Source organism: Melopsittacus undulatus, chromosome 1 (assembly GCF_012275295.1).
Source record: "Melopsittacus undulatus isolate bMelUnd1 chromosome 1, bMelUnd1.mat.Z, whole genome shotgun sequence".
Classification (NCBI taxonomy): domain Eukaryota; kingdom Metazoa; phylum Chordata; class Aves; order Psittaciformes; family Psittaculidae; genus Melopsittacus; species Melopsittacus undulatus.
The window spans coordinates 84,631,704-84,654,060 of record NC_047527.1 but is presented as its reverse complement, the minus strand read 5'-3'; the positions used below and the strand labels follow the sequence as shown (position 1 = coordinate 84,654,060).

The following is a 22,357-nucleotide window of genomic DNA, read 5'->3' as shown; positions in this document are numbered from 1 at the left end:
AAAAAAGGAAACGTGCAGTCCTGCGCCGAAATAGCCTTTAATAGAAAGGCTCTTTGCTAAAAATCTTCACACTGCCAACACCAAATGCCATGGCAATCTAAAGCACCACAGGACTGCAGTACTCGAAGAGCATTTGGAATTCATTGTCAAACCCAGCAAGTATGCAGAAGCTGGCTGTACTCTATCAAGAGGGAATTGGGTTTCTTCATACTACAGATGTAAGAAATACAGGCATAATTTATGGTTAAACTCTTGCAGCACTTCAAGTTCTTTTATTATTTTAGGAATAGAAACAGCAAAACAAAATAACTGTATTAGGAAAGCTACTTCAGCTATATCTTTGGTATTATACAGTTGCATTAAAATGTTTAAGAAACAATGAACAGGAAAGATTTATCACAACAGCAGAAAGTCTTTGTTACTTAAATATTGCATAGGCACCATATGCTTTTTCATTACATTCTTTAAAGGACTAGAATCAACTGATAGGTAATAAACTCAGGTGTCCTGTGCTGATAAAACACTTCTCACTCCATGATTACCCTACAAGGACACCTGGTGCAAAGCCATATTTTTATTCCCATTCTTGCCTAAGTGCTTGTCCAGTTATTATCCAAAACCCCTATTTCATGAGGTTGCTTAGCAACACTTGGAACAGGCTGCTAAAGACTCCTTTCATCTCTAGGGAATGTATCAAGCGATTAACTGGATGAGTCTGGAAGCAAAAGAAAAGACAGGGGATGGGAGGAAGAAGGGGGAGGGGAGCTGAAGACATGCTCCAGCCTTGTCAGAACCAAATTAACACCTTCTTTTTCAGTGGGAAGCCAACTCTACCAGGTAGCCAGAGAAAGTAAAGCCAAAATGAGAACTGCAAGGAGAGAGGAAGCACTGGCTGAGCCAGTGGGATGTTTCTTGTGTCAGCAAAAAATTAAGACATCTCTGCACTGAGGTGCACTGGCTAAGAATTGATTTAGATGGCATTGGCTCCATGTATCCAAGTAGCTCTCTTATATTACCAAGCCTGAGATGAAGACCACAGAATTGGACTTGGGCACAGCTGAAAGAGACAATTAGTGCAAAAAGAGTAGCCCTATTCCAAAGAAACAGAAAGTTACTGTGTAATAGCAGCCAAGACATCTTTCTAGGGAGAACAAAATCTTCCACAGAACAAAATGTTGGAAGTTTTGTTGTGTCTGATGAAGAAAAGGAAAGGATGATCTGCAGTGAAGTCTTCAACAATCATCGCGCAGCGCATCATCATCACTCCTGCTGTGGCAGCTGCTGCTTCAGTGCCTTCTTCATTGACTTCCACAAAGGACTTGTGAACCACTTCTGAAAGCACCAGCTCACTGCCAGCTGAAATCCCCGAGAAGTCTGCCTTCCCTATGTCAAATGCATCAAGCATTCCCATGCTCCTCAGGAAGGGTTTCAGATCATAATTTTCTTCCAGTTTAAATCTGGGTAAAGACACCATCACCTCTCTGCATTCCATCGCTTGTGGGCTGAACCAATCTATCAACTTCTCATATGTGAGTTCTCTTTCCAGCTAAAGAAAACACAAATATTTACATAATTAAAGTAAGACAGTTTTACTCAGCCATAAGTAGTAATTACTGTGTTTGTTTATACAGTGCATAACATGCATCTTTTTTCCAGGGTTTAGAGCATCTTAAGCCAGAAATGCAAGTTCTGCTTCTCATTAGAGAACTACAGCTTGAGCCAAGATCAATCCCACATGCCTTTTGGTAGATACAATAAGGATCAGTTCCTTCCATGTAAAGTGTACGTTTATAAAACATGTTAGATTGGGGGCTTTTTACATTTTGCATATGGGAAGCAAAGGCAGAGAAGAACTAATGACAAGTTCCCAAAGAAACCAAACCCAGTTCCTCTATTTCTTGATCAGAACATCCTCCTTTGGGTTGACAGGTTGATGAAAAAGTATGCTCATAAAGCCCTTTGCAGTCAGTCTTAGAAAACCTTATTAATAAATTCTTGTCCAGGGCATGAAATAGTAAAAAAAATTGGGTTGTAGCTCCACAACAAAAGAGATCCTACATTCTCTTGTGAGCTTGCTTCTCTGGAAGTGGGCAGGGACAACCTGCCAACTGTTCAGAACATAAGATCTATGGGACAAGCTATAGGACTTCCTAAGAGCTTCCCCACACCCCTCCCACCACATATGCTCCTCAGCACACCATGCCCTCACCATAACCACAGCTAACATCTGTTGCTGAGGAGGGTCAGGTCTTCAGCTGGTCCTGAGCACCAGTGACATAACAGCTCTGGAACTGAGCTGCAGCTCTATATGCAATATCAAACTTTCTTCCCCAGAAGGACACAGACTTGCATTTATCTCACCAACTTACACTTTCCAAGCCAGTGGATCCATCCTGAATTGCATCAGGGAGCAGGATAATCATGCTGAGTTCATTACCAACATAAGGGAGCTCAAGGATTTTGGTCTGCAAGTCCCAAATATAGGCCATGTTAAACATAGCCTTCCTGCACATCATCTGCACAGGTCTGGTCTCTTCCTAAAAGTAAAGAGATGTCAACAGGTAGTACTGAGTGAGCATGCTGGTCTCAAAATACAAAGCAGGCATTCAGTTACTCAGGGCTTTTAATAATTTGACTAAAGAGAACCAAACACACCACAGAGCTCAGCCTCACCACAGACTTCTGTGAAGAAGGAAGGATCCCTGAGACTTAATTTTTAGTTACTGATGTGAAAATTTCTGTCAAGTTTCTTTTAATGCAAAAAGGCAAAGACATGTTTGTTCTCTTAACAACTATTGACAAGCACTAATCAGAGCTGGTAAGTAGCAGGACCCATGTTCCTTGCTTTAAATGAATGCAGAGCTGTTTCAATGTAGGTATTTTCATTTTTAGCCTATGTGGCTCCAAGTGCTGTAACAAAGGGAAATGAAAATATTTTAAAATTATATTAAAAATACTGATAAACATAGAACATTATTTTGAATTCTTAAGTCACATGGACAGTAATAAGGTGTAAGATTTTTCTCCTAAATTTCATTCTCCAGTATCTCCTTCCATTTTCACATGGTACATCAGCTACTATAATTCACATAATTATTTAATATCTTTTCAGTTAAGAGCTTCATTACTTTCTCCTTTATCTTTATGAGATAACCACATAAGTAGTTTTTTGTTTTTAAAGTAAAGCCTATTGAAACAATGCCCACAGAGAATATGGCAGAAATTATTTTGCAGCAGTGACACATGAAAAAGATAGCAGCCTTCTAGTATCTGAAGGAGGTCTATAAGAATGCTGGAGAGGGACTCTTCATTAGGAACCATACTGACAGGACAAGGGGTAACAGGTTCAAACTTAAAACAGGGGAAGTTTAGACTAGATACAAGGAAGAAGTTCTTTACTGTGAGGGTGGTGAGGCACTGGAATGGGTTGCCCAAGGAAGTTGTGAATGCTCCATCCCTGGCAGTGGTCAAGGCCAGGCTAGACAGAGCCTTCGGTGACATGGTTTAGTGTGAGGTGTCCCTGCTCTGGCAGGGGGGTTGGAACTAGATGATCTTAAGGTCCTTTCCAATCCTAACTATTCTATAATTCAATGATTCTGTGAATAAGCAAAGAAAAGGCCACAGAGCACATGAAAATCATTTTGTTGCAAGAGGTGCAAGCATCAGAGAAGTAATGTCACAGTATGCTGGAAAGGCTCTTGGGATGTTAATGTAATTCTTTCCCACTGGGCACATTGTAAGACAGTCATCTTAAAACTTCAGGTTACACCTCAGATTGTCAGTCATTTGAGTCTACTCACACACTTCTGCAGGTCATCAGTGGCTAGTCATTAGTAGGATGAAAATACAAACTTTTTCCATTAAGTTTTACAAGGAAAGAGACCTGCAGTTCTCTATGCATCCTTTTAGTCTTTTTAGCAAGTTCCTTGGGTAAGTCAAGGCAGCATTCCCAAATCCTACATCTTAACTTTCTCCAATAGTTCTCCAGATCCCTTTGCTAGTTTCAGGACATCCTAAGTCTGTACTAGTCCAAGAAAAAGAAAATTGAATAGTATGCCTGGATACCATGCTAGCTTTTTCAACATGCTTCAACAGAGAGGGCAAGGCAGCAGAAACCAGGTCAGTACAGCGGTTTCTGAAGTGCTGCAGTAGGGAGTATGAGGTGAGCAGCACCATTCCCTAACTGAAAAGTGGTATCAGCAGGTCAAGCTACTATGTTTCACCACTGAGGGAGGGATGGTTTGAAGTAAGGCAGGAGGGCTTCAGTTTTGAAGTGCTTATTTTAAGCAGGGGAGTTAAGGAAGTCATGTTACTAGTTCTTGCTAGTGACATCCGGAGGCAGACCCAGAGTTTAAGGTGATCCTGAGGGGCAGTCATGGCCTGCTAATGATAGTAGCCAAGTCTTCTTCAATAGCATTGATATACTTCTAAAAGCAAGTATAGCATGGAGGTTTTCAAAGACTTATTTTTAATTTTACATTTGTTTTGGATCAGTTCAGTGGCAGAAATGCGGGGCGGGGGGGGGGGGGAAGAGAGCAGTGACTAAAGACTTACACAAGTTTTGTACATGTGTAACTGCAGTTTTCTGCCTACAACCTAAAGGAAAATTTCTTTTCTTATCCTCACCACTTCTATAACGAAATAATGAAGTTCATAAACTTCCGTGAAATTGTTCACAACCCGCAAACAGCATGGCAGCTTTACTCAACTGCTCTCTTCAGTTCTGAGTTCTTTAACTACGTAGAGAGCTACGTCTCGCAAACGAACAAAAAGGGCAAAAGGAAGAAAGAACAGACAGAATGAAAGAAATAGTTATATTTAAGTTTCTAGCAATTATGTGGAACTTAACAGAAACTAAACAAAGAGTGCTCATATTAAAGTGAGAGGATACAAGGCATTTCATACAGCCTACCCAAAGTAACCCTGCCTGCATGAATTTTTTTTCCCTGTCTTCAAAGTTAAATGTATTAATTTCAGAGTGCTTCAGAGTAACAGTGGATTGTCAGTATTTTAGCACATCATACCTTGTTTATTTGAAATGGCACTTCTTCTGTCCTCTCTTTGTCAAACTGCTTTGCCCAGTTGCCTTTGAAATAGATGGCATTCACCAACACAAGTCTGGTCAGTGAATTGAGAATGCCTGCTGCCAACAGGTTCTGAATTTTACCTTTACAATACATAGGGGAAAAAAAAAACAAAGAGGGCATTTTTTTAAACAGTTTGACATATATCTGATTATCTAATATAGTACCTACTCTGTAATTAATATAGATGAGAGAATTATGTACCAAATAAGAGCATGAGCTCAATGTTTGGTTGTTTTTTTTTCTTTTAATTCACAATACTGTATCTTGAAATAGCTCTTTAACCAAGCCAGGGCTGACATTAAATACAACACAACATCTTGAAAAACACTCACCTTCAGTCATTTCCTCTACCCAGCTATTTATCTGTTTTCTGGAATCCTCCCACGCACACATGAAGTCAGTCTTCTCTAGTCCAGCATGGTAGGATTTTTGACTCAACTCTACAAATGACTAACACAGACATTCAGAATAGCTTTTCAACAACATTTTACTCTCATTCAGCCACAGATGATTCCTAAATATAAGAAAATCTGCCCACTCTTCTCCCCCAGCTTCATATTGAGCCACTGAAGTTTTGCTTTCACATTCCTATTAGGTTTTATACCACCTATTTGAACTAGGAACTGTCCACTGTATGTTAAGTCACATGCTAAAGTTCTACATAACTTAACTGAAAACTGATGTAGCTAGGTTTTTTGGTTGGTTGGTGTTCACTTTCTTCTTCATTGAGAGAAGATATGATTTTGTAAGCTTCTCTTGACATAAATTTCATTGTTAAACCTCCCAAGCTAATAGAAAACTCTTCAGAAGGTAAACTGATTTTTCTTAGGAAAAAACCCCATACCTTCTGTCCAATTTAATATACCTGGATCTTTATTACACAGATGCAAAATTTTAAAGTACACCCCATGTAAATTTTTTCTATTAGACAGATGAAACACTACCATAGTTCATAAAAAGAATCATCATCAATTACTCCCCAGGGGGGAGGCTAGGGAGGGAAAGGGAAGAAGAGGGGGAAAGTAGAGCCTTTTATCTTCTTGCTCTTAGGCAATCATCTAAAGTAACACATGTAACACAGTACTTGCTACCCTTATTTAGATCTTCTGATAAGGAAAACTTTTTAAGTCATTTATTCATCTCACTATGATCTTTGGATGGCTTATGTAACAGAGGAACTAGAAAATACTGCCCATGCTGAATACGAACAATTCTTTTGTATCACATTTACACACTATTAAAAGAGGTACATCAACTATTTGTCCCACAGCCAAAAATATGAATGGATCATGGATTCCTGAAGAATTAGGAGCCTAATGGATTCCATAGCGCTTTGCACTAGTTGTGCATTTGGGTCACAGGTTACGTAAAAGGAGCTTCTCCACCAAGTTCAGATACCAGGCTCTGGCATAACCTACTGCACTAGTAGGTGTCAGCCCAGAAAAACTAGAAAGTAAAATCCAAAGCTTGTCTTAGACCTCTGAAGGAAATAGAAAGCCAATACATTATACTAAAAAATTACACAAATTTAATGGTTACTTACTGAGAGAAACTCAAATGTCTTTTCTCCATAAAGTCGGTTAGCAGTTCTCAGTATATATTTGGTGTTTGGATCATTAATTTCAGAGAGAAGTGATTGATACCCATTGTGAGCATCTTCAGCTTTTTTCAGAGAAAGCACCTGTAGAAAGACAAACATCCTCAGCAAGAGTCCATGCCCTCCCTAAACACACTTGCTTCAACATGATTTTTTTCTTAATGACTTTTGGGGTTAAAAACTGACTTGAAGACAAAAGATCTTTCATCAGGCCTCCCATCTGGAGCTTATCATGCAAGTCACATATGATGCACCCACACAGGTGTTGTACAAGTACTGTGAATTAGGGAGCAGAACAGTCAGCAGTATTTAGTTTCCTTCACTCAAGCCAAGTATTACAGGGTTGCAAAATCATCAAGGTTGGAAGGGACTTCTAAAGATCGCCTAGTATAACCCCCCTCCTCCAGCAGGGCCATTTACAGCCAGTAGCCCAGGACCACTTCCAGATGGCTCCAAGGGGGGCAACAATACTATTTTAAAGGAATTTCCATACAGTTCAAAAAAACCCAAAAAACCTATGTGTTTATATTCCTTTTCCACTTCCCAAAATAGGGAAACATAGGAACAAAAATGACTGATTATACTTTCAATAGTCAGTTGCATATGTAAGAAAACACACCAAGTGGTATTTGCCACCTAAGCAAGTTTAAAAGAATGTTAAGCCTGGCTATATTCTCAAAACATGTATAGTCTGATATTAAGCAAAAATAACATACTGGAAAAAAGTATTTTATGTAGTTCAATTCATCAAACCTACACAAAAAAACCCAAACAAGTACCTCTTAATGACATACTGAAGGAAGATCTGTCTCAAAAGACCAAACAAACAAAAACCACACAGAAAACTAAACAGGAACCTCTGAATTTCATACCAAAGAAAGGTCCTCCTAAAAAACTAATAAAACCAGGTACTGCTGACATACATACCAAATAAAGACCTCTATTCTCTGAGACCAGAATGACAACAATAGTTTAGCAGAAGTTCAGGTCACAGTCTGTAATACCAATCTGCTGCTCATATAGTCCTATCAAATTCAATACACTAGGTTTATTGAGACATACCTTTATTATTTGGGCTCCAGTGTTACCTTTTGAACCCAGCAAAACCATAGACAATGCAGAAGAAATACTAAAAGGAGAAAAGAACAGATTCTGCCCATTCCTGTTCTCACACAGCTTTCTTAAGAGGTTGAGTGCAAAAGCAGTATTTGCTGCACAGAGGCTATCCATGGTTCAGAGCCTGGAAGATAAAATATAAAACAAGAATGGCTCAAATTTATTCTAATATAAATTGACACCTTATGTCTGTCTTTTACATTTCCCAGAATAAACTACGCAGAAAATGTCACAATTAGATTGGAAAATTATCAGCTCACTGAAAAACTGATTTGGTGGAACAAGCACCTTAAATGCCATAGTAGGCAATTATTTTGGTGGTTTGTTGTTTGCTTTTTGTATTTAGGTCCTATACCTATAAGAGATATAGCAATTCCCACCTGTGTCATTGTCTCCAAAGATGTAGTATTATTTACATAGTGAAGAATCTAATCAGATACAACAGCATTTTGTTTAGGATTTATTGAAATAAGTCTCTTTTGACCTCACAAAGACAGTTACCTGCCTTTACAGGAAAGCCAGAACAAAAGATTAGGTATCACAATAGCAGAATTATAAACTCTTACCTTGTCTAAGTCTATGTATCTCCAGTATTACCTTCAGCTTACTGATACATGTGCATGCTCTGTTTTATACCTAACAGCCACTCCAGCAGACGTCTTCAGAATTACTTGACCTACAAGATTACAAAGAAAAAAAAAGTTACTTGGTCAGCATGACAATTACTGTAATTTCCTCCTATAGTACAAAGGAAAATCAAAGTCTATTTCAGTTCTATTTTATTGCCTGCAACACAAACACACACACACACACACAATCCAACCCTGCTTATAGATTACAGGACATGCACAGTGCAACATACATAACCTGTATGTACGTAGTGTATATCAGACGTGTATGCCTGATATACATTACGTACATCAGATGTGTAGACAGTTAACCTGAGATTTAGCCCCACACCTATTAATGGCGCAATAAATACTAGAATTCTGACTTAGCTGTAGTATCATCAGACATTGTAAACTATCACTTAGTAGTAAAGTCATCTGCATTTTTTCTTTCCCTTAAGGCAGTGCCTACTGTTGATATGTTGCTACAAAATAAAAAGCCAACACTTAATTCATATCACTGACTCATTATCTCAAAAAATTAGGTGGAAAGGACAAGTTTCTGCATGCACAATTTTCCATCTAAGAAAATTTTCTGATAGTAGCTCCATTATAAAGAGTAGTAACTTTTCTCCCGTTTCTCTTCTCCCATAACTGGAAAAGGAGGGTGGAGGTGGGATACAAGATTAGGTGGAAACAATCCTCCAGTTCTGTGTGAAATGAGTAATTTCACTACACATACTTTAAAGCATGACTAAGAGGCACTTTGCATTTTCAGCCTGTGGTGATTACAGCAAACCCCCAGATTTCCCTACTGTCCCAGTACCTGCAGATTACTAGCAATAAGATTTTTTTGACCTGTAGGCCACAGGAATAATGACATCTACAAGCAGTTACTATCTAGAAAGTCTTTGTAGGGCTGCCACACCAAGCAAGATCTAACAGACAAAGGGGTATAACTCCTGCTATTTGCCTACCTGAAAATCAGTGCATTTAATCAAATTATAAGTAACATTTCAACAGCTGTTATCAGTTATTGTTCCCAGGCTTAAAGTAAAATACACAGCATTGTGCCAGCTACTAAGGAGAAAAAATGACTGCTACTGCTGAACCCAGGACATGCACAATGGCTGCACTTTAAAGAACAAAAAATGTACGACGCAAGCATATATTTGTCACTCAATTGTAAACTGTATGCTGCAAAACCCTCAGTGATCACAGGGTTTGCTGACAGCAACTCATTCCTCTGGTCTCCCTGTGGAAGTTCCTGGGTGCCCTGACCCTGTGCATTCCTACCACTATGAACTTGAAGCATATGTTCTCAGCAGTAGGCTCCTATGCTTTAGGAAAGTCTTTAGGGAGAGATGCCTCCGTATCCAACGTCAGCTGCCTCAAAGGAATCACAAAACAACTGTTTCAAACACAGCCAGAGGAGGAACTCAGGGTGATGAGCATCAGCTGGTGTCCATCTCCGCAGAGGGAGTCGCGTATGTGGCAGACACCTCTTTTTCTACTCTATAAACCAAAGCAACTTTTCTCGAGAAGAAAGTCAGGACAGATGTTCAGATATCTTAAAGGCAAAACTTCTAACAGATCCAGATAGCTGCTCTTCACATCATACCTCTCTGGGGCGAGCAGCGAGATACAGGAAATGACACAGCTCCATGAGCACCCAACACCCTCCAGCCCTCAGCAGGAGCAGAGGGTCCCCAAATGTCTGACCCCATCCCAGCAAGCTCAGGCACAAAAAGACAAGGGCTTAGCACTCCCTAGGGCGAGAAAACCTTCCTCTGGGCCCCTACAGAGCTTGTCACCACAAAAGACATCAAAACTCAACATTTCTGCGTTGCCCCATCATTTCTACACATGAAAATACAACCTCTACACACCGCTGCGACTCCAGCTGACAAGAAGCAGAAACCCAGAGAAATAAAGTCACAAAAGCAACGCCACGCAGCTTCCACAGCACAGGCTCCCCGCAGGAAACAGCATCCCAGGCCAGCAGCACACTCACCCCACCGGCCGCCGCACTTCCCTCCTCCCGGAAGCGCCGCGGAGCCGGGGAAAAGGCCGGCAGCTCAGCCCCTCCTCAGCCGCGCCCGGGATTGAGCCGGAGGCTGCGGCGCTTCCTTGGTCGCAGCTGCCAACGGGGAAGCGCCCCAGCCGCACCGGCCAAAATGGCGGCTACGCCACAGCCCACTCTCGCCAAGAGCCATTACCTTCCTCGCCGTCTCCCCCCCCTTTAGTGTCTCCCCGGACACAGCCGGTGCTTTTCCAGCTCTGCCTCCCTCTCGTGGCAGAGCTGACAGGAAACACCCTCAGCCCATGACAGGTTACAACTGTTATTGATTAGTTTTGAAGCAAGGCTTGTTTTAAACGAAAATGAGCTGTTGCTGTACAGACTTGGGCCCTCCTCGTGTACCCGAGGGTCTGAGTAAGGCAAATAGTCCCTGTAGAGGTGTATTTTTTTTTAAAGGAAATACGTGTAGTGACATGTGAAGCTAATTTGAGGTTAAATTCAGAGCTGCTGAAGATTTACAGCTGGGATGTGGAAGGAAGACAAGGGGATGACCACAGGTCTTAGGTGTGGAGGCTATGCTCGTAGCTGCAATGCAAGGACCTAATTGAGGGCTAAGCAGGGTGTAACTGCTGCAGGCTGGGTGTAAGTGCTGAGTATGTTTGAATCTGGGGCTCTAGTCATGGGGGTGGGGAGATGGCCTGTGTTAGCATGCATTTGTATACACTGCTCAGAGGGGAAGGGATAGAAATGCCACAGCTAATAATGGTTAGGACAGAGCTATCCTTGATGGCCTGGTCTGAATGACAACCAGGATTGCTCTATGGATGCAAGCCATTGTGCCTTCTTCTTGGCTCTGGCATGGTTGTCCCTTCAGGGTAAGAGGAAGGGCACAGGAGGAACTGTGCCTCTGGCCCTGGGGTGTGTGGCCTGATGGAGAAAGGGTCAAAGTCCTTCTCTACCTAGTTGCAGCAGGAGTTTCAGGTTTTGGGATTTGCCTCTGTGCTGGCAAGCAAGCATCTCTGGTGTTGCAGGGCAAGGAGTAACTGACTAGGGTGAGCAGAGTCTGCCATAGAATAGAATGGTTTGTGATTTGTTGTGTCTGATGAAGAAGAGAAAAGGGTGATCAGCTTTAAAAGTCATTGTTGGTGCTTTTGATCTCAGCACCAGAGCACCTGTGGCAGCTGATGCCTCAGTGCCTTCTTCGTTGACCTCCACAAAAGCTTTGTGAATAACCTTTGAGATGAAAAGATCCTTCTTCACTGACATCCCTGTGAAATCAGCCTGAACAGGGTCAAAAGCATTTTGTATTCCCATGCTGCTCAAAGTGGATTTAAGGTCATAATTCTCTTCCACCTTCAACTTGGGCAGGTACAGATCCACTTCAGCTTTCATCATATTGGCTGATTTGGTCCATTCAGCCAATTTCTCATAGGTCAGCTCTCTTTCCACCTGCAATGAGTCAAGAAAGAAACCAGTTGGAGTTTGAAGAATAGAGACAAGACATGTGGATACCAGTGTCATAACACTCATAAGGAAAGCAAGTGCCTGGAAAACAGGGTTGAAATACTTTTAACTTAACTTAGGTCTAAGATAGAAAACAATGTTTGTGTTATAAGTGGTGTGATAACAGAATTTAGTAGTCTTACTAACGTGAGTGAATTGTTTCTTACCATCGTTCTAACAAGTGAATTTTTTCTTACCATCCTTCTAATTGTCAGTTAGTTTGGAGACAGTGACTCCTGAATGTCTGCTAGCTTAGGATACTCCTTGTCTGCCCATCCTGTTTTGCTTGCAATAAATTTTGTACGAAGGTCACACTGTTCTAGCTCTTTGCCAGCTATCAGAAACTTACAGATATGGCTGGTTTCAGCTAGTTTTGTGATTACTGGGTCATCCAACTGTGCCAAAGGTGAAGAGTACACTGTGAGGAAGACTTCTTCGTCTTGAAGACCCCTGCCCGCAACCGTCAGCGGGCAGTGTGCAGCTGCCAAAATGGAGGAGACTTATGATAATGAGTTCCTAAACTAATTGTAATAGCCCTGCTGATCTCTCAGGGAACCTAATGAATATGCATGTTTGTGTGTAATAAATATCTGCTCGTTTAACCCCTTGGTGTGCAAGTTAGGAGGAGTGATTCCCCTTGCAGCCGGGCCCATAATAAACATACCTGCTTTATAACTCTCCTTGAGTTGTGGAGTCTGATTTCGTGCTTCACTCATCAAGAACATGTAAAACAAAACCCAGCCACCAGCAGTGGCTACAGCTGGAACATGCACCATATTCATAAGCCATGATTCTGCAAAGTTTTGTGTGTCTTATACTCCCATTTATTTTCTTAAAGGTGGTGAGGTGTAGGCCTGAAACCTCAGAGTAGTGATATTTTTTTTTCTTGGTGTGAAGAATATTGCTTTTTTGCAATGTGTGACTTATAAGGATATTAATAAGCTCTTGCTTTGTGTGTATATGGCTAACTTTTCTCCTAGCAGTGGGCAATAAGTGGAATGCATGGGACCTGAGGTGCAAATAGGAAGATGTTTGTTCTGATCTGTTTAGAATCTGAAACTTATCCTGGAATGGTCATGAGTGGCTGTTGATACCTTCTGGTTTGGGATAGTCAACACATAGTTTGAGAAACCACCACAAAATACCAGGTGCAAATCTGGACTGCAAGTGGTATAAAAATTAATTAATACAACTCTTAGGAGAAGATAACTTTAGAGCGCAGTGATTCAGATTTGGTCCTTCCTTCGTGCTATTCTGGCAGTAGAAAAGGGGATGCAAAACAGTCTAAGCCAGTTGTGCAGACATAGTTTTTAAATGCATCTGTAAGTAAAATAAAATACTATGCGTGCAATACTATCAGATGCCCTCAGCTTAGGAGCTGGGAAATTATGGTGTTAATGAAGCAAAGTATGCACACATCAAAACCTATTCTACCACGATTTTGAAGCTCATTCTTCCTCACTTTTTTAATCTAATTTTGTTACTGTATCATAGTGTATGTGACACAACAGCAGGTCATTTTTACCAGCTCCAGACCAGTAGTGTTATCATTGATGTCATCTGGTAGGAGAACAAACATGCTCAGATCATTTTCCACGTATGGCAGCTCAATGATTTTGAATTTCATGGTTGTTTCATGGAGTATCAAAAATGTATCTCTCAGAAACATCATCTGCACCAGTTTAGTCTTGGTCTGTGAAAAAAATCAAACATGAAAAAAATAGTTACTTCATTCCTTAAAATGGAAGTTTACTTGCTTAGTTGCACTGAAAGCAAAGATTTGCAAACAAGTATAAAACACAGCAGCATTTGGATACACAGTACCCTTTTCTTCATATAGTATCGCATACACTCCTCTTTTCCAAGGCATTGGGATTCTTACAAAAATTCAGCATAGACACATACATATCTACTAACTGAATCATATGTCATATATTTCTTGTTTCAAAATAAAGGAGTTACCTTCGGTAAGCAAATAACTGCTGTGAGTGTTTCATGTTTTCTTCCAAAAGTTATATCTTTTTGAGTAAGGGCCTTGACTGGGGGAAAAAAATGTTCACTTTCTTTCTGGGGATGCCATCAACACTTTTTCCTGTTTTATCCTTCCAGGCAATACTGATCATCTCACTTTGCTTCTGAACCATATTTTCGGTGAGTTGTGCTGGCTTTTGCTCTTCCCCAAACCACAGAGGGCTGGATTACCAAATGGAACTGCATTACTCTGTAGCCTTTTGAACTCCTATGCTGTGCTTTGTTCACAGAGTTTTTACTAATATATCAACTCTCAGCTTCACATTGTTACAGTTGAGTGCAAAAGTTTATCTGTTCACAGGCTTTGCTATGGTGTATCCTGTGCATTAAGCTGTCTCTGTGCACAATGTATTTGGGTTTACATAGCAAGGTTTTTATAGCAAGGGGGTGCAGGGGTGACTTCTGTGTAAAGACTTAAGAAGTTGCCTCCATGTCAGGCAGAGCCAGTTCCAGACCCACCACTGGTCGAAGCTGAGCCAGTCAGCGATGTTGGTAACGTCTTTGTGATAGCATAGTTAAGAAAGGGTAAAAACTGCTGTGCAACAGCAGCTGGGAGAGAGGAGTGAGAATATGTGAGTGAAACAGCTCTGCAGACACCAAGGTCAGTGAGGAAGGAGGGGAGTAGGTGTTCCAGGCATCAGCGGAGAGATTTCCCTGCAGCCCATGGTAAAGGCCACAGTGGTGCAGATAACCACCCTGCAGCCTGTGGAAGACTCCACACTGGAGCAGGGGGTTGCCCAAAGGGTGCTGTGACCCTGTGGGAAGCCTGCACTGGAGCAGGTTCCTGGCAGGACCTGTGGCCCCATAGAGGAGCCCATGCTGGAGCAGGTTTGCTGGCAGGATTTGTGACCCCAAAGGAGACCCATGCTGGAGCAGCCCTTTCCTGAAAGACAACACCCTGTGGAAGGAACCCACACTGGAGCAGTTCATGAAGAACTGCAGCCTATGAGAAGGACTCATGTTGGACATGAATGACTATATCCCATGGGAGGGTCTCTACATGAGCAAAAAAAATGTGAGGAGAAAGGAGCAGCAGAGACCTCATGTGATGAACTGGCTGCAGTCTCCATTCGCCATCACTGCACTGCCTTTGGAGGATAGATAGAAGAGTTTGGAGTGAAGGTTAGCCTGAAAGAAGGAAGGAGCCAGTTTTCTATTTGGTCTTATTACTTATTAACCAAATCTAATTAATTTACAATAAATTGATTTCCTTAAGCTAAGGCTTTTTTTTTTTTTCCCAGGATGGTAATTTGTACATTCTCCCTGTCTTTATCTTGTCCCAGGAGCTTTTCATCCTATTTTTCTTTCTCTGTCCAATTGAGAGGTGGTGTGACAGAGAGGCTTGGTGAGCAGCTGGTGGCCAGCCAAAGTCAACCCACCACAACATGTATCATGATGGATCCTAAAACCACGCATGTAGCATAGTAGGTACACAGTAGGTTTTAGGTACACAGTCACATCATTGACATAATTGCTTCACCTTGCCTGGCACACAAAAGGTGTTTGCACTCATAATCTATGTCCAACAAGATACTTCCCATTGACAAATAATTTTGCATGCTGTTAGCGCAGTCTGAAAATCTGCATGTAGTCATCTACTGTGAATCATCAGTACACTAAATACTGTCAGCTCAATAACATGCCCTCCACGTATGCTGAATATATCATCCTCATGCACACAGCTAAAATGACAGCCCCCATGAAAGTTCCCTCTGAGGTTTTATGCAACACCCAGGGGACAAACAGCTTGTTCAGTTTCCTTGAACTCAGAGTGTAGACTGTGTCTTAAAAACGGAAGAGAGCTCTAGATGTGTAAACAGTGCTCTCAAAAGCAACTCAGTCTCTTTTGAAAGTGGGACCTTGGTACTTATTTCCTCTTGTCCGTCAGCTACTTAACCATGGTGTTCTCAAGTGTTTTGATACTGAAGAGCTATTAATTAAAAATCTTACTCTCATGAATATGCATGGATAAGATAATGCTGAGTTATTTTCACAGTTGCTATTCTTACTGAGTTTATACCGTGTGTCCAGCTACAAGGAGCGTTTCAGTGGCATATGAAATGGGGGTGAAGAAATTAGAGTTTTCTTGCTCCTCAGCAACAGACATATTGACGTATGATAACAGGCATATAGACAAGGAATTTACCTTGCTCACTCTGAAGGGTGTCTCAGAAGTATTTTTCTCCAGAAATTTCTTTTCCCAATTTCCTCTGAAATAAATGGCATTTACTAAGACCAACACAGTGCGAGAATTGAGAGATCCTGCAGGCAGCAAACCCTGTATTTTCCCTTCAAAATCAGACAAATAGAACTGTTATTTCAGTGGGACTATATAACTCACCAGTTTTAATTGTGCCTTCTCTATGCCTACCTCTCTGGCAAAGATGTTTGCATTTGGGAGGAGTTTTTACTGTACATTTTTCATGGTGCACATACAGTTAAAATGGCCTTTGAAGTATATTGATATTTATTGCAATTATGACAGTAAATGGCATTGGAAAGTGGGTAAAGTGGAATAGCTTGGCTATTCTGTGAAGATGGTTGCAGGCAGCTGAAGAAAGCAGAATTAAAAACCTCACTAATCAGAGTGAAGCCAATCAATATCTACCTGTGCATTCCTCTGAACAGAAGTAATTCAGAAGAGGCTTTGGCATGAAGAATCAAGGGAAGGACCTTGTAAGGAACATCAGTTTGGAGAGAGACATTCTTTATGCTTTTTAACTGTGCTTTGCTCATTACCTCCCCTGAGTTTTCAAGAGTAATAAATGTGAAAATACAAATTATTTGAAAGCTAGACAAGAAAAAAGCCACCAGAGTGGTACTTACGCTCAGTTTCATTTTCAACCCAAGAATTGATCTGTGCTCTGGCTTGCTCTGCAGCTGTCTTAAAGTTTACAGCTTGTGGCTTTGAATTGTAATAGCTTGTAATGAGTTGTAAGAATTTCTGAAAGATAAAATTGGAAAATGTATGCTTATTTAGTTAAGTTTGAATTATAAAAATGTTAGAAATAATCACTTCAACAGATTATACAATCAGCTGACACTTAATTGAATAAAACATACTTTGTTTTAAATGGGATAAGCCTTAAAAATAAAGTCTAATACATTTTATACTAAATATTAATTAAGGACTGATCAAACTTCAGTCTCAAGGAATCTGATGCTTCAAATTTTTGTGTTTGAAATACAAGATGCAATTTGTAATTTTGAAATGCCCCATGAAACATTCTTCTTTTGAGTTTTTGTTGGTTTGGATTTTGGTGGTTTGATTTTTTTTTTTTGGGGGGGGGTAACTTCTCAAAAGGACCTTTTTATATAATTTAAGTACTTCCTTCCTGCTTTATGAAGTAAAATTCATAAATCATAGAATTCATAATTCATAAATCATTCATCTTTGCCCAGGGAGGGGCACCTGATGGTGTTCAAGGCCAAGTTGGATGGAGCCTTGCGTGGCATGCTTTAGTGTGAGGTATCCCTGCCCATGGCAGGGGGGTTGGAACTAGATGATCTTAAGGTCCTTTCCAACCCTAACTATTCTATGATTCTAATTCAGTGCAAGAGGGAAGAATAGTTTGATATGAAGTTGAAACAAGGCTTTTAGTTTGCTAAAGAGGTGAGGGACCTGCCAAGAGTTTGAGAGGACAATAAAGGATCAGGCATAAAGGGAACATTCTGGTAGAATAAAATCATGGGAAGAAAGCAGAATTAATGTTTGCATTGCTGTCTGCTGTGAAACAGTTCATGGAGATTCCCAGCAGAAAATTCTTCAGATTTCCTGTAAAGCATGAGATTATGGAGAAAATGAGCAATAAACTTCAGAAGGACAAATTACTAATTACTTAGGAGGCCAAACAAACTCTAAGATCAAGCAACAGTAATCTCATTTGAAACCACCTTCCCGGAAACTGGAAGATGATTAATACAACATCAGTTTTGGAAAAGATGCCAAAAATACAGGTAATTACAAACTCATGAGTCTGTACAGGGCAAATGAATAGGTGTAGTGGGTGTAGGAGTAAACATGATGTCTTGAAGGAATGTCAACAGCATTTTGTGATAGAAAATTGTAAAACGCAAATCTGCTGGCATTTTTTGAAGGTATTGGGAAGGGTATGGGTCTCAAGGTTGAGCCATTACAGTCTATCTATTTGGATTCCAAAAAACATTTCAAAGACATTTCCTAAGACTTCTCACCACAGGCTGAACATCCATGGGAGTACAGAGATAGATCCTGTTTGTTTGAAAGACTGGAAACCAAGAGTAGGAGGAAACTCTTCACAGTGAATGGTTATTACTATTGGAGTACCAAAGGGATATCTGATGAAATCTATGCTAAAGTATTTATTCTATAAAACCAAGGTCAAAATGTTTGTATTAACATATAAATATTAAAATATTTATAAATGATCCAGTGAAGTGTAAGGTACAGAAAATTATTATTACTGTTTAGGAACAAGGTATTGAAACTATAATGGGCAGTTGATAGGAAAAGAATCTGACCAATAGCCATCAAAAGGCAAATACAAATTCAAGAGTTACAAAAAATGAGTAGGGAACAAAAGATAGAATATTAGAATGGCACTTTATAAAGCTATGGCAAGCCCATTGTCTGAGTTCTGTATACAGCCCTGGCCTTCTCTGTCTTGTAAGTGCTAGAGTATAAAAGATACAGATAGGTGAGGAGGTTTACCAGAGATATGGAGAAGCATCCTTTAGAGGAAAAATAAACCAATAATGATGCCAACAGGCAGCAGTCTCAAAAGACACAGACACTGATGAGGGTTCCCTAGATGAGGGTTGCAGTAGATTGAAAACGCAAGCCTGCAAATTCATGAAGGTCCTGAGCTGCAGATCACTTGGTGACTGTTGCAGATTCCAGAGAAACATCCCTACACAGCATGCCTTGTTCTCATGCATTTCCTAAACTGCTGCCCATGGTCATAGACAGATGGACCTCTTGTCTGTCCAAGGCTGCCCCCCATGTCTGTCCTGGTGTGCTCCCTGAAATCACAGTGGTATCATCTGGAGATTTTTTATAATCTCTATTGATAATCCATCTTAATGTCAAAATATTCTCAAGTGAAGATGTAAACTCACAGGCAGTAATGGGTAGGTCTTTTCCTCATACAGTCGGTTGGCACTCTTAAGCAAGTAGGTACTTCTGGGTTTGTTCATGGCAGACAGAAGCTCTTTGAAGCCAGAGTGGATGTTTTCAGCTTGCTTGAGCTCAGGATCCTTGGGAAGAGACACCAATTAGTATGGATTCTTTTTTAATTAAAATGGAGTCTTGGGCAATGGAGCTCTTTTTTTTGATATGTCACACATTTGCAGTACTGTTTATAACTGGACAAATTGTTTCCTGTCTGTAGGGCGATGATCTGTTTCTGTTGTGCCTTGCAGGCCTTTGGGGACATCAAGACCCAAGAAGTTGACTCTCTTCATTTCAGTCATAGTCAGGCCTACTTTTCAGTTTCACAAGGCCCGGTCAGTGCAGCCTGGCAGCTTCTGAGGAGGTGCTCTGTTCTGACAGACACTAATGTCAGGGCATGAACTTACCAGCTATTCAGATTGTCTCTGTTTCATGTGAATTTTGTCGTTACTATTTGGATTTTGGAGGGAGCTTGTCCTGGATGTCAATGTTGATGGTCTCAGGGAGCATGTGAGCTGTTGCCAGCTGTTGCTTTGCTGATGGAGGAATAAACTGCTGCCTGTTAGCTACTCCCCTCCAGCTGCTTGGGTGCAGTCTCCTGCTTCATGGTGTATATTGTACCCTGCATATGAGACACCAAGAGTGTGTGCCACTGACTCATGGTGATTTGTCATAAGGTTGGTCAGGTGTCATTCCTTGCTCTAGTGTTTTCTCACTCATGCTGAGATGTGTGCTGCTAGGAAGGACTCCTAGGAAAGAATTCTGTAGCCAGAGGGCCTGGAATAGGAGAGGCTGGGTTTTGCAATGGGATGAGAACAGACTTGAAGAGGTAATAGAGGAAAATATCTGAAGGACAAGGTTAGTCAGACTTTGCTACAACTCAGAATGTCGGTGAGTTGCTAAAATGGATGTAATGATTCATCTTGAAGATCAGTCCCCCTCCATCTAGGAACAAAATTATATAATTCCCTTCCCCCTTTTAATTCCAGTTTGTCTAATTTAGTTTCTTTGACCTTTATTTTAGTTTCTGTGCCAAAGAAATATAGCTTGTTTGAGTTTACAAGCCTTTCTGTGTTTAGGGAGTTTATTTGATGAAAAGTTAGTACCCCCTTGTGGCAAGTCTCTGGCGAGCTGATGAACATTATGAACATACATTAATTAGCTTAAACGGGAATTTTGTTTGTCCATGCATGAGAAAAGTGGAAGGGAGTTTATTGTGAATGCAGTAATTGTTTTTCACTATGGCAAAAAAAAAACAACCCCAAACTGAAGCTGCTAGGAGACATAATTGTCCTAAGCGTATTAGGACAATTGACTTGTTGATGCTTCCATAGACTCACTAAAACCAAGTAAGATGGTATTAGGGCAAATCAAAGTGCCATTAGTTTCTCAGTTCTGCTTTTGAAGGCCCACATTCATGAGTTTTACAATAATTTTGCCTGCTTCTTTGCATTTTCTCTTTCTATATATATACCTTACTGAAGTGCAATAGTAGATACAGATTGAAGACAAGCAGATGTTAAAAGGCTAACAGTAAACTAAACAGTAAACTAACTAAAGTGGTAGTTGTGTTTAACTATCTCCTTCTCAGAGATTTTTTTCTATGAGTCTTTTTTTAATAACAAATACCATCTTTCTTGTCTTTGGACTTCCTAGAGAAGGCCTTGTTGTCTCAGATGGACTTTCTTCTCTTGCAGCCTGGTTAAAGTGAAGAACCTGTGATGATGATAAATGTTCATAAAAACAGCTTGTTAAATTTGAAGATAAATGTACTCAAGAATTATATAAGTATGTTAGCTTTCTATGGTAATTCACCAGTCATGCCTGATGAAGTTTAGTCTATTCAAGTTATTGAGGACAAGAGCTTACTCTCAATTTAGTCTCTATAAATTGTATCATTATTGTATAGAATTCTATCATATGTACTGCTTAATAAAAGATCAATATTATGGCTGAAAAATTAATTTATTTAGTAAATGTCAATTTATTTGGGTGAATGTTTGTTTTGTGCTTAGCTGCATGGAATTTACTTTCAGATCACGACCAAACACAACAAAGAGTATAGTGCATTTCAGAATCTTACTGCTGGGACACAAATGGAAAACTCTGCAGTTAATGTGTTGAAGTAAATGTGTATAACCTAGAAGAGTACAAAGACTGAATAATTCTGTAAAAGTGGGCACAAGTGAAGTTATGTTTTCAGTAGTATTATGTCTTTATTATTTGTGGGAAGATTACTTCATTTACTGCCTATGTCACAAGCAAAGGTATTTGTACTGCTTCTGTGCAGGAGAGCTTACTAACTTTGGCATGCAGTATGAGAAAGCAGATATACTGTTTCCAGAGCCACCTGGGGTCTAAAAGCACTGATAATATCTCCAGCTTTTCTTTTTTGCAGCATGTCTTAGCTCCATATTGATTTTTTTTAATAAAGTTGTCTTTTTATTACTATTTGAGCACCATATCAGATGGATTATTCTGTTCAAAAGACAATTAAAATGGAAGGTAGTGATCCAAGTTAGACCAGCAGCAGCCTTTAATGTCAGTAACTTCCCTCTGTCACACCACTTGCAATGCTCTAGGAGCCCTAAGTGTAAGCTAAATGTTGGGGTGTTGCAGAGCAAGGTGATCTTGGAAATAAGTGTTGCAGAGCAACATGATCTTGGAAGAACAGTGACCTACAGGATTGCTGGCAGCACGAGCTGGGTTATTTCCTGTACCAACATTATGTTCTACTGTGTTATTCCTTTCTGTTCCGCATAGGCTGAAGAATAATGCAAGTTATGTGACAACAACCTGTGAAGTGATATCCTGCTGATTTCAGAGCTTACCTCAGCCATCTGGGTTGCAGTGTCACCTTTTGCACCCAGGTAGACCATGGCCAGAGCAGTTGCAATACTCCAAGGAGAGAAGAAAATGTTTTGGCCTCTGGAAGTTTCATTCAGCTTTTTGTAAAGGTCCAGAGTGAAGCTGTTGGTTGACACCGAGAGAGACTCCATTGATACAGCCTGAGACAAATGAGTGTCAGAGAGAGGTGATAACGGCTTCTTCACTTCCTTTAACAAATACAAAGCTGCTAGTGGGAGATAGCCTTCACCTTCTCAAATAGTGTGAGGGTGTACCCGTAATGGGTAAAATATTTAACAGAGACCAAGTACAGTCAGCTAATAGGTCTCTTTTTAAGACCTGTGCTCTTTTTAAGACCTGTACTATTTTTCCCTTCCCCATCACTCCTCCATGTCCTCA

At 40.4% G+C, this 22,357-nt stretch overlaps 1 protein-coding gene across 6 annotated transcripts; it reads right to left on the bottom strand.

The window, feature by feature from the left end:
- Positions 1-237: 237 nt before the first annotated feature.
- Positions 238-22,119, bottom strand: LOC101872137 (heterochromatin-associated protein MENT). 6 transcript variants are annotated; one of them, XM_031049649.2, is made up of 8 exons: positions 10,628-10,690; positions 8,367-8,476; positions 7,747-7,924; positions 6,631-6,768; positions 5,420-5,537; positions 5,025-5,167; positions 2,370-2,537; positions 238-1,546 (listed from the first exon to the last, which is right to left on the bottom strand). In XM_031049649.2, exons 3-8 carry the CDS (start codon positions 7,912-7,914, stop codon positions 1,142-1,144), a joined length of 1,140 nt encoding a protein of 379 aa, XP_030905509.2. In that variant the 5' UTR covers positions 7,915-7,924; positions 8,367-8,476; positions 10,628-10,690; the 3' UTR covers positions 238-1,141. The 6 variants fall into 6 exon arrangements, with proteins under 6 accessions (XP_030905509.2, XP_005149985.2, XP_030905508.2 ...); XM_005149928.3 differs by lacking the exon at positions 10,628-10,690 and adding an exon at positions 10,423-10,577; XM_031049648.2 differs by lacking the exon at positions 10,628-10,690 and adding an exon at positions 10,298-10,423.
- Between the last annotated feature and the right edge of the window lie 238 nt (positions 22,120-22,357).

What these genes read in the sequence shown, in the direction of transcription:
- LOC101872137 (XM_013129268.3), bottom strand. Translation starts at nt 22,110, where the DNA reads ATGGAGTCTCTCTCGGTGTCAACCAACAGCTTCACTCTGGACCTTTAC. An exon ending in GTCCAAAGACAAGAAAGATG is followed by an intron (nt 19,198 to 20,740) that starts GTATTTGTTATT and finishes TCTCTTCCCAAG; the next exon opens with GATCCTGAGCTCAAGCAAGC. An exon ending in ACACTACTGGTCTGGAGCTG is followed by an intron (nt 11,878 to 13,456) that starts GTAAAAATGACC and finishes GACTCATTGCAG; the next exon opens with GTGGAAAGAGAGCTGACCTA.